Genomic DNA, 19050 nt, shown 5'->3' with positions numbered 1-19050 from the left:
GTAATCATGCAACGACGGCCAAGAGTTGACAGAATGCTGTGAAACGGCGTGCCTAGATATTAGACCGAATTGGCAGATTTGTAGCAGATTTATGTTGTATTGCATCTGACACAGTTGGAAAACATGTGCAACACAAGCAGACATTGGTACATATAGCTTTTCATTTCTACTTTATCATGTAAATGTTATAAACATCAAACAACCTCTATACCACGCAATGAAGGAACAATAGCTAGAGAGATTATGACGAGTTTTCTACGTGCAAAACACCAAAAAATACGTAAAATAAATAAGTAAATAAATATCCTCAGGCAGTGTCTAAAAGAACTAATGCGATCTGCTTAGACTAATCCGCCTATGTACATTGCAGTACTACAAATAACCTTTACTGATGCCCATTTTCCATACTAAAGCATAAACAGAACAAGGGACATGCAAATGCATAACAACTATCCTAAACAAAATCAGATAGAAATATCAAACAAGCATTCAATTAGAGCATTAGGAGCAGCATCACATACATTTAGAGTACGTACGGTAGAATGTTAAAACTAATTAACAGCTTCCAAGATCGTAGCACGTAGAACGCCTTGAACGTTATTCCCGGGTTCGGTAAATTGGCGTTCTGTTGGCCCTTGGTCGAGTATTTTCCGGTACCCTCTGGTATAAAGAATGATAAAGTCAGAAATAGAGTCAAACTGTGAAATATGGGTTATCCGTCTTTGCGGCACCAGGCCACGATTCACCGTCTTACTGTTCGGCAAGAGTTCGGGCAAGTTAGGGAAAGTTTAGATCTCTGGATGAGCCAGAGTGATTGATAATGCCCTCATCATTTCAAAAAACTGCCTAAAACAAACCTGTCCTAAATCACTCCCCCACACTCCACAGTCACAACACTCAGTCTCCTACAGTCGCTGCTTGTCGCTCCTTCTTTATCGCCCTGTAAACCCTGCCCAGATGTCGCTCCAATCGCTCCAGGTGTCGCTGTGGTCTGCCACCCAGGTGTCGCTGTGGTCAGTCCAGGTGGCGCTGGTAGCGGGACGGCACCGATACCGTCGGTCCAGCGGGACCGTGTGGTCGGTCTAGGTGGCGCTGGGAGCGGGACCGTACCGCTGCAATGCCTCGCCCAACACCAAGGCTGCCTGGAAACGAAGACATCGCAAAGACAACATTAGAAGCGGAACAATCCAATGATATCCATGTCATGCGAAAATACGTGTTTATCCATAGGGTCGGTCACTCACTCACTGACAGTGAGTGAGTCGACAGACAGGTAACTAAGCACAAGTTCTACTTATTGTCACCTGACATTGTCATTACCCACTAGATACAGACAGAGAGGTCAACGTTTTTAGCTCCCCCCCCCCCACACACACACTACTGGTATTATCCCACTATTCACTATCCCGTGTTTCCCAGCCTGCGACGGCTGCCTACCTTCAGCACGGCCTCCAGCAGCTCCGGCCGTGTCTCCGGCGCCACCTCCCATGTCTCCGTGTCTCCGGCGTGTCTCGGTCTCCGCCCGCCGTGTCTCCGCTCTTTCTGTCCCAGATACCGGCTCTCCAGTTTCGCCACCAGTCGGGCGGGTCGAATTGGAAGAAAACCGTACTGCGCCACGGCGATAGCGGCCAATAGGAGCACAGCACCGACGGCCGGAGCATACTGCAATAACGGAGGGAACGGTGATAGAGTCAGAAAAATCAAGACAACTCTGGGAGAACACAAAGAATGAACAGCAAACGCCAAATGATATCGCGAAGGGAGTATTTTCCAGTCACAATACAAACTAACGTCTCAAAGCACCATTAGCTTATTGCATTTAGTGACACGGCTCCTGGAAGAAAAGTTATGTTATAGGGTGAATAGGTCAAAAACGCCCCCCTTAACCCGCGAGTTGCTGGGGGGGGGGGGCGTTAAACGCCCCCACTTTTTTCGCCGGGCTATAGCATAAAAACGGCGCGCCGCAGGCGCGCCAAATTTTGGTTACCTGTAGGAAATTGATTGAAGTGTATTGTGACAAAGTTTCAAAAAAATCGGTCGGAAAATTTTTGAGATATCCAAGTTTTAGTGACGTCATGATTTCAGAGTTTTCGACCAAAAACGGCATATGTTCAAAAAATGATATAAAATCACAGAATAGACATATAGACATGCCGTAAACGCCATTAGACTGCCAATACCATGAACAATCAAATGGCTATCTTCGATTATTGATTATCGATCCGAATTTTCCAAAATCTTGAACTGAATCTTGGCAATTTCTCGTGACTACTTCACGACCATGATACATACATTTCTTAAATTGAACTTTTTGAGCCAAACACGTACACATATGACAAAATTAATGTCACCATCGTGTTCTACGCCCCAAATTACCCATTAAACATGTGTCACAGGCTGCGAATATCAGTTTTGATTTTCGGGGATGTGTGCCTACCCGGTTGACCTGACCTTGACCCTGACCTATGCCTGACTGACCCCTACATGGAGCTGACACTCTTGTAGGCCTTATATGATGGATTGTGCACCGTTTTGACAGAGTTTATCACGAGAACCGCCCGTTGCGAAGTCCTGAAGTCCATGCTACTGAAAGCCCGATTTCAGGTATTTGACCTGACCTTGACCCGACCTGTGACCTCGAAATTCAACTTTAAAATACTCATCTGAAGCGTCTCGTCGCGTTCTTTCGTTTGCCGCCTCGTGCGTTTCGCTGCGCCTATTGGTTCTCGAGTTATCGGCTGGGGGCGTTTAACGCCCCCCCCCCCCAGCAAACGGTGGGTGGCGAAATACCCCAGCAACTGCCGGGTTAAGCGCGAAACCTTCTGACACTCAACCCAACACAGATTACTTAAACCTTTGGGCACCATCATGTAGCTCATTCTTTTTACTACGCTTTGAGACCAAGAAAAGACACCTGCGTGTGGTATTTAACCCCCCAAAAAGGTTTCCGCATACCCTGACAAAAGGGCGTTTTGCCCCATACCCTGGGTAATACGCCCACACCCATGTGCAAAGCGCCCCCACCCCATCCATCAACAGAAAATGATGAACATAGCAGAACTTGACGTCATTCTGACGTCCTTTGTGGTCAACCTATCATAGCCTTTGGAATAAAATTTTGTTGCAATGTGTAAAATGGATGCCCGGAGGAGTCCTGAAAGTTTGGTGACGATATCTGCAGTCGTTTAGGATATATCAGCAAAAAAGGACAGGGAGAGGCCTTTTCGGCCCCGACCTACAGGGCGCTACCCTGCACTCTCACCACCGTGCAAAACGTCCCCCTTTCAGAAAACTGGGGGCGTCTTGCCCCATGCATCGAGTAGGCGTCTTGCCCCATCCACTCCATTTCCGGTCAACAAAATATTGACAAAAAACGCGCCACTAACGCCGCAGCATAATACATTCAAAAGAATGACAATAAAACGCAGTTTTGAGTGATGTGCACAATAGCAAGTTTTGTGATATATAAAGAGGGCATCAAAATATTAGGAAACTTCTGTAAAAACAACAAAAACCACACCCAAAACCAACATCAGCACCTACCCACGCTGCTCCTCAAGACGCAGAACCGGAAATAGAGACCTACGTAAACAAGCAGCTGACTGTTCTGAAAGACAGGATAAAACACCTATCCGTCGATAAGAAATACGATTTTTTTAGGGGAGGCGTTTAACCCAGGGGTGCGTTTTCCCCACAGTTACCCTAATCAAACATAGAAAAATGGTACGCTCCTTAAGCTCCAAATTATGCAACATAGGCGCCCATGGTCAAAGGCCATGGGCTATACGAGAAGATAAAGAGTCAGAAAAATCAAGACAACTCTGGGAGAACACAAAGAATGAACAGCAAACGCCAAATGATATCGCGAAGGGAGTATTTTCCAGTCACAATACAAACTAACGTCTCAAAGCACCATTAGCTTATTGCATTTAGTGACACGGCTCCTGGAAGAAAAGTTATGTTATAATCAAACATAGAAAAATGGTACGCTCCTTTAGCTCCAAATTATGCAACATAGGCGCCCATGGCCAAAAGCCATGGGCTATACGAGAAGATAAGCATAACGACCTGCGTAGATCTTTATTGAAAGCTTGAAATGCAACGGCCGACGACTGGCGAATTACGATATATGACTCGAATGATAACGGCCGACGCTCAAACCGTGTCAAAATAGATATCGCTCCCTGTGAAATCCGTCTGAGTGAACGTGCGGTCATTAACCTCTACCAGGGCAGGGTGGTCGCAGTGTCGGTTATCGACAGTAGTCATCACGTTGAGGGGCACCGGAGCCTGGTCTCAATGCAGACCCCGCGTCAAGTCGCTGTCTACATGACCGATATCGACGGTCATAGCCTGTCATTGACGTGTTTGAGTGGAATTGGCATTGCTAATGGGTGTATGGAGCGAGAAATGCACTCAATGCAATGCAGCTATAGCTATTATTGGGATCAATTGCTGTGTTTATGTCAAATGAGGTCCCAGAATATAGACTCTATGCGTTTGAAAGTATACTCTGTTTTAGGTCACGGAAAATGCGAAACAAGGAGTGTGTAGACACCATTAACCAAGCATTGTTGAAATGCTGGCTATTTTTTCTTTTCAATAACAATATAAAAAGTTCCCAAGCACTGGTAAACTATCTATTATTAGTAAACTCACTATTAGCAATGTAGCAAAAAATTGGCTTATAAATTCACTACTATTCACGCACACCGGGTGAATAACCAGAACCAGAAGCTTTAATTACCCACATACATATGGTTAAATGATAAATGTGTTCAAAAACTGGTGATGAAATTAATGAAATTAAATTCCTAGCAGTGTCTTTACGACTCAAAAATGGTAATGCCCACTGTGTCAAACTAACTAACCGCAGTAAATTTCCACAACATCCGCACACCGGATCCGGTTAGAGTGACCCAGACGTCCCGCCGCCCTCAGCGCCGCGGCACCTGTCCCGGGCGGGTCACGAGGTCAATCCCGCCGACCTCCGCGCAGCGACACATGTCCCGGGAGGGCCCGAGGTCAATCCCACCGACCTCACCAACACAGCACATGTCCTGGCCGTGTCACGAGGTCAACAGCGGACCTCCATTAGGTGGCGGTCGGGTGGCATGTCGCCAGGCGTCGGGTGGCATGTCGCCAGGCAGTGTCGCCATTTGTTCCTGTCTGACACGACAGCGCTCCGTCGCAGACCGGCGACGAATGAATACCATGAATGGCAAGTGAGGACCATTGGCACAACTGAAACCTGAGGCGGACTTCGGGATGACAACAGGCGTTACAAAGGTCCATGGAGAGGAGTTAACAGTTGACAAGTTATTGTTTGGATATTGGAGGCGGGTTTCACTTCAGCGCTTTTTTGCGATGCACTTAGCGTACTTGATTTTATTTGCATTGGCTGGCTGATTTTGTGGTGTTTGTGGTAGAAGAAGTAAACTATTCTTTTTTCTACGACCTGATACAAAGCTCATGTATCAGAAAGCGAGGATAAGGTACATTTCAACAAGCCTGATTACCTTATAGTGAATTTCACGACCTTCTTGCGCAATATGTTGCGGGAATGAGATGAGAAATAAACGAGAGAGAGAGAGAGAGAGAGAGAGAGAGAGAGAGAGAGAGAGAGAGAGAGAGAGAGAGAGAGAGAGAGAGACAGACAGACAGACAGACAGACAGACAGACAGACAGACAGACAGACAGACAGACAGACAGACAGACAGACAGACAGACAGACAGACAGACAGACAGACAGACAGACAGACAGACAGACAGACAGACAGACAGACAGACAGACAAACAGACAGACAGACAGACAGACAGACAGAATGGCAGAGAAACGGGCAGACAGACAGAGGCAGAGACAGAGACAGAACCAGATTCAGAGAGGCAAAAAACTAGACAGAAACAGAGAAACAGTAACAACAGACAGAGAATAACACGAGAAGAAACTATTGCAATTGTTCGTAAATAACCCCTCGGGAAAAATAGCGGTACTCTGATGGCCACCCTCACCTTCCAGTCCTGTAACGCGGCGTTTGCCGTCAGAAACACAACCGGGAGCGAATTAAAGTTGAAAAGCTGTTCACTGACAGGTAGCAGAGCTAGCGCCGCCAGCAGCAGTGGTAGCAGACTGACTCTCATGATCAGCAGAGCGATGTTCCATTCAATCTTATAAACCACGGCAAAATAACTACAAAAGCACTTCAGCTCTAACCACACTGTGTGAATATTTTTTATTGTTGACGCGCTACACTGAGAATGTTGTGGCTGCCGATTTTTACAAGCTCCACCCGAAATTCGGACGTTCGTGATAAACTTCTAAGCCACCTCACTTTGTTAACTGTTCACTGTTCCGCGTCTGATGACCACACAGCACACCTCTCTCTCATGACCCGCGGCAGGGTACTGGTCGGCGGCTGGAATCAACAGCACTGCACAGGAGGCTCCGTGCTGGTCAGGGGGCCGATAATTCGGCCGATACGAGATGGCCCAGACTGCACTTGGACCGGTGCAGAGCGATGTATGACCGACACCAGCCGATACATATCCACAGCGGGATTATACGAGCCGGGTCTGAGATAGGAGGCTGGATCAGGGCTGATTGCAGAGCACAGAGTAGCGGTCTAACAAGACAACTTTTAACCCTCCCCACGCTGGGGGGGGGGGGCAATTTGGCCCCCTTGTGGTTTTTTCCTGAAGAGCAAATAACTGCGGCGCGCAGCGCCGCCAAATTTTCAGTACCTTCCCGGACATCAACTTTACATCTTTACAAAGAATTTCAAGTCTTAGGTCACCATAGATCAGGAGTTATTGAGTTTAAATTGATGTCATGTACGAGCAAAAATGAGCAAAAAACATGAAATCTTGAAACGCTGACAAAAGCTACAGTTATCAGGCAATTTCGAAATTCTTTATATGGTCATGTAGAGAAAAAACGGCGCTACAAAACTGCTATCTTGGATTTTCAAAATTTGTGAGTTTTGACCCCCAAAAATTCAAAAAGTTGATTTGTTTAGAAAAACGCAAAAAAATCCCAATTTTTCCGAATCACGAAAAAATGGAATACATGTGATAGTTTCTCCGCTTTTCTATATACATACCAAATTTTAGATCGATACCTCCTTTTTTGGCCAAGTTATAGCGAAAAAAATGTTCAAAATTGATAACGTCAAATATTTAACTCAATTATTAGCCATTTTAGACCACGTAGCGCAACACAAATACCACCATTGAATTCCCCGTGACGAGCTGCATCGAATCGATACCCATTTTATGCAAAAATATCAACTTTGAAATTTGACCTAATTTGACCTGACCTTGACCTGACCTTGACCTGACCTTGACCTGACCTTGACCTGACCTTGACCTGACCTTGACCTGACCTTGACCTGACCTTGACCTGCCCTTGACCTGACCTTGACCTGACCTTGACTTGACTTTCACCAGAACATAATCTAAATTGACCCCAAGGGCTGCCTGACCCACATAATCGCATTTGGCATATAAAATGGACTAAAAAACATGCATCACATGATATTTTCATATTGTGACCCTCGGTGACCTGACCACTGGGGCGTTCCACGACAAATCGACAAGTGCCCTGCACCCTCATATTTTATTTTTTGCTTAACCCTCGCCCCGTTGGGGGGGCATTTTGGCCCCCCCTGTGGTTTTTCCTGAATAGCAAGAAAACGGCGGCGCGCAGCGCCGCCAAATTTTCAGTACCTTCCCGCGCATCAATTTGACACCTTCACACCAAATTTCAAGTCTTAGGTCACCTTAGGTCAGGAGTTATTGAGGTCAAACTGAGGTCATGTTCGAGCAAAAATGAGCAAAAAACATGCAACCTTGAAACGCCCACCAAATCTACAGTAATCAAGCAATTTCAAAGTTCTTTATATGGTCTAGTAGACAAAAAGCGGCGCTACAAAACTGCTATCTCGGATTTTCAAAATTTTGGGTTTTTGACCCCAAAAAAATTCAAAAAATTGATTTTTTTAGAAAAACTTTAAAAAATCCAAAATTTTTCCGAATTTCGAAAAAAAACGGAATATATGTGATAGTCCCTGCGCTCTTCTATATACATACCAAATTTCAGATCGATATCTCGTTTTTTGGCCAAGTTATAGCGAAAAAACTGTTCAAAAATGATGACGTCAAATTTTTGAACTCAATTTTTAGTATTCTAGACCACGTACGGCAAAACAAAGACCACCATTGAACTCCCCGTGACGAGCTGCATCGATTCGATATCCATTTTATGCAAAAATATTAAATTTGAAATTTGACCTAATTTGACCTGACCTTGACCTGACCTTGACCTGACATTGACCAAAACGTGACCTAAGCTGGCCCCAAAGGCTGCCTGACCCACATAATCGCATTTGTCATGTAAAATGGGCCATAAAACATGTATCACACGACATTTTCATATTGTGACCTCCCAGTGACCTGACCTCTGTGACCTGACCTGGTATCAGTGACCTCAAATAGCAAAATATGTGTTTGAAGAACATTTCCTCATCGATGATTTTCAATGAAATGCATTTTACTCGATTTTACAGCGCATTTCTTGAAATGCCTGTAAACGGTGAAAATTGGACCTTTGAACTGACCTGTGACGTCATCGGTTTGACCTAGGTCAATAAAATTGGGTCACAAGGTAGTTCCCTGATAGGGCTATCCAACACCGTTTGCCGCTTGTCGCTAGGTTGCGTGGTTCTCGAGATCTTAGGGGGGGGGGGGGGCCAAAATGCCCCCCCCAACGGGGCGCGTTGCTCGGCAGAGCCCAACGGGGCGCGGGTTAAAATTGGTCTAATGGGTTGTGATGGGCGGGGAAGCCAGCTGTGGCAAGGATTTTTTCCTTCGAACAACGGTTTCCGAGATATAGCCTCGGGCAATTCCTGGATGTCGCGCTGCAGCCCTATGTTTGGCGGCCTATAACTCAAAAACTATTGGTTTTCTACGATAAAAACTTTATATGGTTCAACTCACAATCAACCAACAAACATTTTAGCTATCTCAGATTCTCAATTTTTGAAAATTTTGATCACGTGACCTTTTGACCTATTTTTCGAAGAGTGACCTTGATATTTTCCCCACTGAAAGTTGCAATTTTGTCTGATGACGATTAAAGCCTTATCAATTGTTATTCATATGCGAAAATAAAAAAGTGGATATCGTCCTGCGTTGACCTCAGGTCAGGTCATTCTTATGACCTGTCCATTATTACGAGCGGGAGCGACAGCAAGATCTCGAGAATAAAGCAAGATAGCGACAAGCGGTAAACGGTGCAGGGTACAAATGGATAAGGTCTATAATTTTTACTGAGGTCATTTTCAGGTCAGGTCAAAGATGACGTCACAGGAGCAAAAAGGAAGTCAAAATTGCGGGACTACATATATATGAAGTTTTCCTCGAATAACTTTCAAGGTATCCCAGCTAGGGACAAACTAATATCACCATCGTGATCCTCTCGTCGATCCGCATCGAAACATATGTATGTTGACCTCGAAAGGTCGAAAGGTCAAAAGTTGACCTTAGGTCACGTGACCTAAGGTCAACTTTTGACCTTTCGACCTTTCGAGGTCAACATACATATGTTTCGATGCGGATCGACGAGAGGATCACGATGGTGCTATTAGTTTGTTCCTAGCTGGTATACCTTGAAAGTTATTCGAGAAAAACTTCATATATGTAGTGCCGCAATTTTGACTTCCTTTTTGCTCCTGTGACGTCATCTTTGACCTGACCTGAAAATGACCTCAATAAAAATTATAGACCTTATCCGTGTGTACCCTGCACCGTTTACCGCTTGTCGCTATCTTGCTTTATTCTCGAGATCTCGCTGTCGATCCCGCTCGTCACGTGACCTAAGGTCAACTTTTGACCTTTCGACCTTTCGATGTCAACATACATATATTTCGATGCGGATCGACGAGAGGATCACGATGGTACTATTAGTTTGTTCCTAGCTGGGATACCTTGAAAGTTATTCTAGAAAAAACTTAATATATATGTAGTGCCGTAATTTTGACTTCCTTTTTGCTCCTGTGACGTCATCTTTGACCTGACCTGAAAATGACCTCACTAAAAATTATAGACCTTATCCAATTGTACCCTGCACCGTTTACCGCTTGTCGCTATCTTGCTCTATTCTCGAGATCTCGCTGTCGCTCCCGCTCGTAATAATGGACAGGTCATAAAAATGACCTGACCTGAGGTCAACGCAGGGCGATATCCACTTTTTTATTTTCGCATATGAATGAAAATTGATAAGGCTTTAATCGTCATCAGACAAAATTGCAACTTTCAGTGGGGAAAACATCAAGGTCACCCTTCGAAAAATAGGTCAAAAGGTCACGTGATCAAAATTTTCAAAAATTGAAAATCCGAGATAGCCAAAATCTTTGTTGGCTGATTGTGAGTTGAACCATATAAAGTTTTTACCGTAGAAAACCAATAGTTTCTGAGTTATAGGCCGCCAAACATAGGGCTGCAGCGCGACCTGCTGGAATTGCCCGAGGCTATATCTCGGAAACCGTTGTTCGAAGGAAAAAATCCTTGCCACAGCTGGCTTCCCCGCCCATCACAACCCCTTACACCAGTTTTCAACGAAAAATAAAATATGAGGGTGCAAATTTAATTTTTTATTTGTCGATTTGTCGTGGAACGCCCCCACTGTGACCGTACCTGGTATCAGTGACCTCAAATAGCAAAATATGTGTTTGACAAACATTTCCCCATCGATTAATTTCAATGAAATACACTTTACTCGATTTTACAACGCATTTCTTGAAATGCCTGTAAACGGTGAAAATTCGACATTTGACCTGACCTGTGACGTCTTCGGTTTGACCTAGGTCAATGAACTTGGGTCACAAGGTAGTTCCCAGTTGGGGCTATCCAACACCGTTTGCTGCTTGTCGCTATGTCGCGTGGTTCTTGAGATCCTAGGGGGCAAATTGCCCCCCCCCCCCCAACAGGGCGCGTTGCTCGGCAGACCCCAACGGGCCGCAGACTAATATCATAGCGTATGCAGTAACTACCTCTTACTGGGCTGAAAGTATGCCGATCTGCTTGTGTGAATAAGTCGAAGGTAGTTTTGGTCCCAATTCATACATTGGTAAATGTGGTATTGTACCACTGAAAATATCTTATGGTGCCAGCCCCAGGCTTAGTGGAGTAACGTAGGCACCAGCCATAGCTTATCGTTCTTGCTATCTCTCTAAGCTATCCGTTTATCATAAAGATTATTTTTAAAAGTCTAGTTGCAATATCAAGTCACAATTGTCATGGGTTTTAGCCGTCATTGAACTGACTTGTCAGGCTAACAAATGGCCTATGACCTTAACCCGCGCTCCACTGGGGGGGGGGGGGGGCTATTCATAGCCCCCTCCCGTTTTTCTGCAATAACTTCCGAACCGCTTGACGTATCGACACGTCAAACTATCAGTACCTTCGGCTGCATCAATTTGTCACCTTGTGTCAAAATATGAACTTCGTAGCTACCATAGTTCGCCCGAAAATGACGTCAGAGTGACGTCATGTTCGGCCGATTTCGACGCAAAACATTGAACCACGGCAATCGCTTCCAAGAGCTCAGTTTTCAAGCTAGATCCAATTTATTTAAAGGGACCCTCCCACCTTCAAAAAAGTTTATGAATTGGCATGAAAGTGATGTCGCTCGGTTCAGAAAGAGCGAAAACGAATATCTACCAAATTTCATCGAAAAATATTCACCGGTTTTCAAGATATTAGACTTTTACTTTTGTTTACTTTTTGGGATCTCCGCTGTTCCTAGCGACTTTATTTAAAAGTGCGGCATTTGTTGCGCGCAACGAAGCATATACCACCGCGTGCTACAAAACGTTTTAGTCAAACATTTAACGGACGTTCGAAAGCCTGATGACGTCATCAGATTCCCGTAATGGTTAAGAGATAGGGACCACGCTGGTCCCACCCTGCAAGTAAAGGGAAGAAATTTCTTGAACACCATAAAGCTGCGGGGGTTGCGACCGGGATAAATGGTGGTTTCTGAGCCAGGCCGCAAACTTGGCTATCTCAACTCAAAACTAATGTTAAGGTGGGAGGGTCCCTTTAAATGAGATGACTCAAAATGGACTGCGCTATCAAACTGGTATTCCTGATTTTCAAAATTATGAACATTTTGAAAATTATATATAATAAAAATCAAAATTTATATTTTTATGCTTTCAATTTTTTTTCTTTTCGAAAAAAAAACGGAATATATGTGATAGAACACAGGCTTATGACTTACTCTCGCAAGTGTTAGCTAAATATTTTCAAAAATGGCCAAGTTATACGCATTATTGCAAAAATTTCACAATTATAAATTTTTCAAATCAATTTCTAAGTACGTATTTGACATCTTAAACCAATATAAATAGCACCATCGTGTTTCTGAGCCCAAACTGCATCCAATAGACACCTTTTTTGTTGAAAAAAATTAAAAATTCAAAACTTGACCTTTTTTACCTGAAAGTGACCTGGCCTAAGCTAAATTCAACTCAAAATGACCTCAAATGACACAAACGACATCAAATTCAAAATATTTGGTCTAAATAGACCAAATATTTTGTGTCACGTGGCCGATGCATGACATAATATTCCCGTGACCTGTGTTGACCTGACCCTGACCTGAAAATCAAAGTACAAGTTTGGTACCCTCAGGATATCTAAAGCATCTGTTCACGAGTGTGTAAATCAACAATGAGCCTGATCTGACTTGTAAGACGGCGGCCAGAGCCCAAAATGTGAACAAGCCAAAATGCTAATAATTTTTACTTTGACCTGACCTGTGACGTCATTGGTGACCTTAAGGTCAATGAAATTAGGTTTCGCTCGACAGTTTTTCCAGGGCTATCAGACGCCGTTTGTATTTTGACGATCGGCCCAGTAGTTTCGGAGTTAGGAGGGGGGCTATGAAGAGCCCCCCCGCACTTGGGTCTGCGTATAACACTGCAGACCCCCAGTGCGTATCCCCACTGCAGCGCCCCACTGCAGTGGGGCGCTCTTTTTCCCGCCAACCTCTGCCTCAATCAGAGGTCAAAGGGCTGGGGAGTTCGACCAACCTCACTCGTGATCTCGCATATCGTCAGCTGCTGCAAAAAGGCCCATACGGGTAACAGTTGAACCAAAATAATAATCTATGTTCTGCTGGAAAAAATCTCGATCGTATTGCGACTGCGTTTTATTAAAAAAATGTGTGTAACATGCTTACCTTGATATGCTGGAGTGCTGGAACTTCGATGAAATAAGAAAGCGGATACGGCTCGAAGTTTAGAATTGCAGTCACTGGCCAGGCGCATAGCAGCAGCCACAACAGCGAAATAATTATCATGGTGACTGGAAGTGGTTCAGTGCTTCAGATGAATACTGGTTTTGCGGATTGAAGGCGGGTGAAAAGCAAATAAGTTGCTATCAAGAGAACGTCTTTGCCACTGATCAAGACATTCTAACCAGTAATTCAAGTTATCGAAGATAACTCAGATCGAAGATGCTTGTGGTTTTTGATCAGATTTTGAAAACTGTTTTTCAGCACCCGTTTTTACACAACTATAATGTAGGTCTTCACAATGCAGCCACGCGACACTAAAATGAGCCTACTATCGCACAGAGACCGCCTCGCAGCACCGACCACACAGTAACAGTCACCGCTCAATCGTCGCCCGTGTCATGTGTGGGGCTCGGGTTTTATAGAGCCTCGTTTCCTATGCAGTAACGGGCGGACTGTGTACTGTGTCTCGATCAGAAGGGTGATCGTATATAAATCGTCACCGTTTTGACTGGAGACGCGTCTGTGGTCATGAGCTCAGTGACTCCCCATCGCCGGGACTCGAGACATGTCTTATAGGTGATACAGGACAATGTGAATTTACTGACCTTGTTTGTCATATAGCAGCACAGAAACAACAATGATCTGCGTACTCTTATTGACAAACAACGTGATGCAAATATATTGAGTTGGAATCGCTCAAACTTTTGGGTGGTACCACCGACTCGAAAACATACATTTTAATGCAAATAATGCAAAGTCGTGGGCGTGTAGGGTTGAGGAGAGAGAAAAAGAGAAAGAGAGAGATAGAGAGAGAGGGAGAGAGAGAGAGAGAGAAAGAGAGAGAGAGAAAGAAAGAGAGAGAGAGAGAGAGAGAGAGAGAGAGAGAGAGAGAGAGAGAGAGAGAGAGACAGAGAGAAAAGAGCGGATATTATTATGTCTTTTGCACTGAAAACATTTTTATCTATAGGTATGCTGTTTATATGTATGTCAAACGACAATTAGCACCGGTAGGCGCGGGCGGGTGCCCTAGTAGGAAAAATTAAGTGTGAATATGATTACAAATTATATATCATATTAGGTATCATATATTATGTTATGTGTACCAACAATGCAATTCAGTTAGAATGATGTGACGAATTTGTATTACCTATCATACCCAAGACGATGCAAAGAACAAGCGTGCCGCCATTGGTGCGTTTAATGCCTGACTAAATGAACATAATTTACAGCTTAGTGCCACACTTTTTCAAACGAAGCATGACGAAACAAGACAGAGTGCGCCCGGCTCTCGCCAATCGGAGAACATAACTCCTATGAACCCAATGACAGCGGCGGCGAATTTATGAGCTGATGAGCACCAGAACAAGCTACTCCGGGTCGCCGGGAAGACGTTAGTGGAGCGATACATATCCGTGTTGGTCAAATGAGCACCTGCCTCATACTTCATATCAAGAACTCCTGGCACTAAACCTCGCCCGTATTGGTGTTTTGCCAGCCGCCGGAACGTATAAGAAGGGGTGAGGGGTCCGTTGCACCCCCCTTTCCGTTTCGCCTCTGATCGAGCTAGAGCTTCGCGGAAGAAAAAAGTGTGTCGCCCATGACGAGAGGAAGCCGATGATACCCAATTTTAAGGTCCTAGGTTGACCTTCCAGGTCAGGTCAATGACCTGAGTCGGGAAAATCGGGACCTGTTAGAAAGTCGCAAAGTGTGGCTGCCATGGGGGTTTTCGGGGTGCTGATCACGAACATCGTGTTAGTTTTGATCACAGATGATGTCTTAAAGCAGTAAGACCAGGTCAGGTCAGGTCAGGTCAGGTCAACCAGTAGGGGGTTTGTCCGGTACTCATAGTAGGTGTCAACCGCCTCTGACAGCTTCTTCACCCGCGCACCGCTGGGCTATTCTGCCATACGCGCCCTGCTGGGGGGGGGGGCAGATTCTGCCCCCTGTCTAACTTCCGAACCGATGGTCGTAAAAAGACGGGGAAAACGGCAATCGAAAGCTCTCAACAAGGCAGATCTCTACAGCCCAATTTTTTTGCTTAAGTAGGTCAGAGGTCAGGTCAAGGTCAGGTCAAGGGTACAGAATGCAAGTTTCTACAGTATCGGCGTGCACCGTAGTTGCCGAAGAATGGATGGAGACTGATTGCCCAAAACGTGTTCTTAGGCTACCAAGACCATATTCGTTGCATAAAATATCATTCAAAGGTCAAGGTCAAGGTCAGGTCAGGTCAGGTCAGGTCACCAAAAACAAAATATATTTTGAGAAGGGCATGTGCGACACATGTTTTATGGATCATTTTACTCATAGAATTCAATAGGCACACTCAATAAGTGATATGGACCACAACTGGATGAATTTCAGGTCGAGGTCAGGTCAAGGTCAGGTCAAGTGAGGTCAATTTTGAAGTTGGTTGTTAAGGCGTAAAAAGGTGTCTATCTGATGCAGTTTTTCACGTCGAATCGAATGGTGCTATTTTTGTTTCCGTACGAGGTCTAGAACTTCCAAAAAATCATTTTTTTTTTCAAAAAAAAATTGTCTGTCGTGACGTCATAAAATTTTGAATAACTCCCACATTTTTGAACCGATTTTTCTAAAAATTGTTATGTAGGTGCACATAGACCACATCTCTGACATATATTCCGGGTTGTTTTTTCGATACACTCAAAATTTTGGATTTTATAATTATTTTTCCAAAAAAGTCAGTTTTTTGAAGAATAAAAAAGTGGGTCAAAATCCAAAATTAAAAAACCGAGATGGCCATTTGATAGACAAAGTAAAATCACGTATAACTTTTTTGTTACAGCTTGATTCCTTTAAAAATAAAGATGTTAGCGGCGTTTGAAATTTTGCCGTTTTTGAGGCGAAAATGGCGAACATGACGTCACCAAAACGTCATTTTCTCAAAAAATTTCCGACGGATTTCGCTCAAATTTTCAGGGAACGTGTCAAATTAATGTATGATAAGGTACTGCAAGTTTGACGTCGTTGCCGTAACGCGTTTAGAAATTATTGGCGAAAAACGGGAGGGGGGCAGATTCTGCCCCCCCCCCCCAGCGGGGCGCGGGTTAACATGTTACGAAGGCACCAAAACTTCTTTCGTAAATGTTCAAATTGTTGCTAAATTCGAATTCAGCTAAAAATTAGGCTAGAAATGTAGATCTCGAAAAAGTAAACCGAGGTCATCAAAAGTCAATGACCTGACCTGACCTTCAGCTGACCTTGAAACCCACCCTGATGCAAGTGAGCAACATCATATCACATGTTTGAACGCTTGAAACCACGAAAAGGCTGCAAACGCGCGGCTAATGCGAGCCCCGACATACGCCGAATAGCGATTCCGGCCAAACGTGGTCTCGAAAAGTGAACAGGTCAAACAGTAATTGTAACAGGTCAAAGGTCATTCGGGTCAGGGTAATGAAAGTTTCAGAGTAAGTGTAAAATTAATTAAAGTGAGGGTACTAAGCGTTTCGTCACAAATCGGCCGCTATTTACGCGAGTTCAGGGGGGTGTCACTACTTTGCTTCGCCATAGGTACATTACTGATGTCATTGGTTTCGATCCCGGTGACGTCAGTGCTGTCTACATCCGGGAACTTATTGCACTTGGTTCTCATTAGAGGTGGTCATATTGTTTTGTCTCGCGACGACACATTTGCGTCATCGGGATCGAAACTGGCTGTAAACAAATCGCTCAGTGTCGCTACCTACTATATATGGCCTTGCGCGAGTTATTCGCGAAAAATCGAGGGGGTACGTTCGACCCTCAATCCCATTCCCTATACGGGCGAGGGTTAAAAAGCGGGCTGACACGTGAGAGCTGGATGCATATGTATGTTTTGAATTAATTGTCTTTGATAAGAGAGAGAAAAAATCTTAACAGCGGCAAATATCAAGAAATATTTTTGAACAACGTTATGAACATAATTTTTGTGTCTCGTAAATCAACTTTGCAAACAAAATCAAGAACTAGTAACTGCCGATGTCCGATTTCATTCAGTTCATCCCTTTCCTCCCTCTCCCTCCCCCTCTCTCTCTCTTTCTCTCTCTCTCTCTCTCTCCTCTCTCTCTCTCTCTCTCTCTCTCTCTCTCGCTCTCTCTCTCTCTCTCTCTCACCTCCCAGTCGTCCAGCAGCGCCGGGTGTATGAAGAAGTTGGTCACGAATCGGACGAAGTTGAGGCCGTACCCGCTGACTGAGTTCAGACAGGCGAACAGCAGTAGCAGAGGTGTGGTGATCCTCATCGTGTCAGGTCACCAGGAGCGGCAGGTCAGCGGGTAACGGCAGGTCAGCGGGTAACGGCAGGTCACTGCGAGCTCGCCGTCTGGTCACAGAGGCCCCTGAAGTGCTCGTCGGGAGCGCAGAAACGAAGTATGTGGTGGGACGAGCGTCTGATTAAATACCACGACGAGCTTCCTTATTGGCCACTGAAGAGTGACGAATAGTGACAGAGGACGAACGACTGACGATTGACGATTGACTTCTGACTATTGACCGCTGACGATCGACGACTGAAGAGTGACGATTGACGACTGAAGACTGAAGACTGACAACTGATGACTGAAGACTGACAAGTGACGACTGAAGACTGACGACTGACGACTGAAGACTGAAGACTGAAGACTGTGGCTCAACCTAATGCTAGCGAATCGGAAGCGCGATGCAGTCGATTTCTTATTCACCACACGCCTCAGGCCTCGGACGCAGATCCGGAGAGTCGATTGTCTTGACCTGTGAGCTCCGAGACAATGCCAGGGCCGGGCTCACTAGTCGGAGACGGCCGAAGATACCAGCGCCACAGAAGGAACTGAGAGTAGACGGAGACCACCGCACGCTTTTAGACTTGGGCTATGGCAGATCAGGTGTCGGTAGACGGGCGTGCTTCGGATAGCGATTGACGGAGCCGTCTGAAAAGAACTGAGGATAAGTGCGTCGCCCGACCGGTGTCATTCAGTGGCAGCAGACCTACCGCTGTTCGGATTTCCATAGAATCCCTCAAAGTGGGAGGACGCCAGTCAAAACATTGAAAAATGAGACACTGGTGGATGGGCAACGGTGACTTTGCGGTTTAGCTTCTGTTTAGGAAGTCGTGTTCAGTCAGAATGTCGTTCCTGGCACACTTTTATGATTTACGGTAAGCAGGGGCGGATAAATGCAGGCTGATTGGTCAGTCAAAAAGAGTTGGGTTGGGGTGGCTTATACCTACAGTGTTGTGATCCACAGCAAAGGATCTGTTTCGTAGCAAATTACACCGAATGATAGTTATAATTACCCTACACATATGCAAATTATTAGATGTTTATTACAATGCAAGATATTGCATCACCAAAATACCTACTTGCCTGAGAATAGGTAACTGATCACATCAGCCAATGGCAGAGCGTTGTTGATGACTGATGTATTCATTGAAACCGGAACAGAAGTGTCAGTAGCGCCATTAGTAGAAGTGCCAGTAGCGCTGGTAGGAATAGGCAGCGTACCGTGAAACAGGATCCTGTATGATCTCCATTTACTGGTGTTATTGTCCTGTACACAAGTGTGGTCTTCATTGGTGTTATTGTCCTGTGCACAATTATGGTTACCATTGGCTGGCGTTATTGTCCTGTGTACAGATGCAGTCTCCATTTACTGATGCTACTTTCCTATGCAATTGCTTACAACTGCAGTCACCAATGACTGGTGATACGTAGTTCTATGGCCTTGGGTGATACTGTCCTGTGAACAAGTGCCGAGTCTCTAGGAACTGGAATTATTGT

At 44.9% G+C, this 19050-nt stretch overlaps 1 protein-coding gene across 2 annotated transcripts; it reads right to left on the bottom strand.

Moving 5' to 3' along the window:
* Window positions 1-881: 881 nt before the first annotated feature.
* Window positions 882-17601, bottom strand: LOC122369087. 2 transcript variants are annotated; one of them, XM_043343493.1, is made up of 3 exons: window positions 17413-17601; window positions 1438-1662; window positions 882-1142 (listed from the first exon to the last, which is right to left on the bottom strand). In XM_043343493.1, the coding sequence occupies exons 1-3, from the start codon at window positions 17536-17538 to the stop codon at window positions 1083-1085; spliced, it is 411 nt and encodes a 136-aa protein (XP_043199428.1). In that variant the 5' UTR covers window positions 17539-17601; the 3' UTR covers window positions 882-1082. The 2 variants fall into 2 exon arrangements, with proteins under 2 accessions (XP_043199428.1, XP_043199430.1); XM_043343495.1 differs by lacking the exon at window positions 17413-17601 and adding an exon at window positions 13244-13678.
* Between the last annotated feature and the right edge of the window lie 1449 nt (window positions 17602-19050).

This window comes from Amphibalanus amphitrite, unplaced genomic scaffold (genome assembly GCF_019059575.1).
Source record: "Amphibalanus amphitrite isolate SeventyFive unplaced genomic scaffold, NRLGWU_Aamphi_draft 001005F_arrow, whole genome shotgun sequence".
NCBI lineage: Eukaryota > Metazoa > Arthropoda > Thecostraca > Balanomorpha > Balanidae > Amphibalanus > Amphibalanus amphitrite.
The sequence above is the reverse complement of the archived record's forward strand: the minus strand, read 5'-3'. Positions and strand labels throughout refer to the sequence as shown.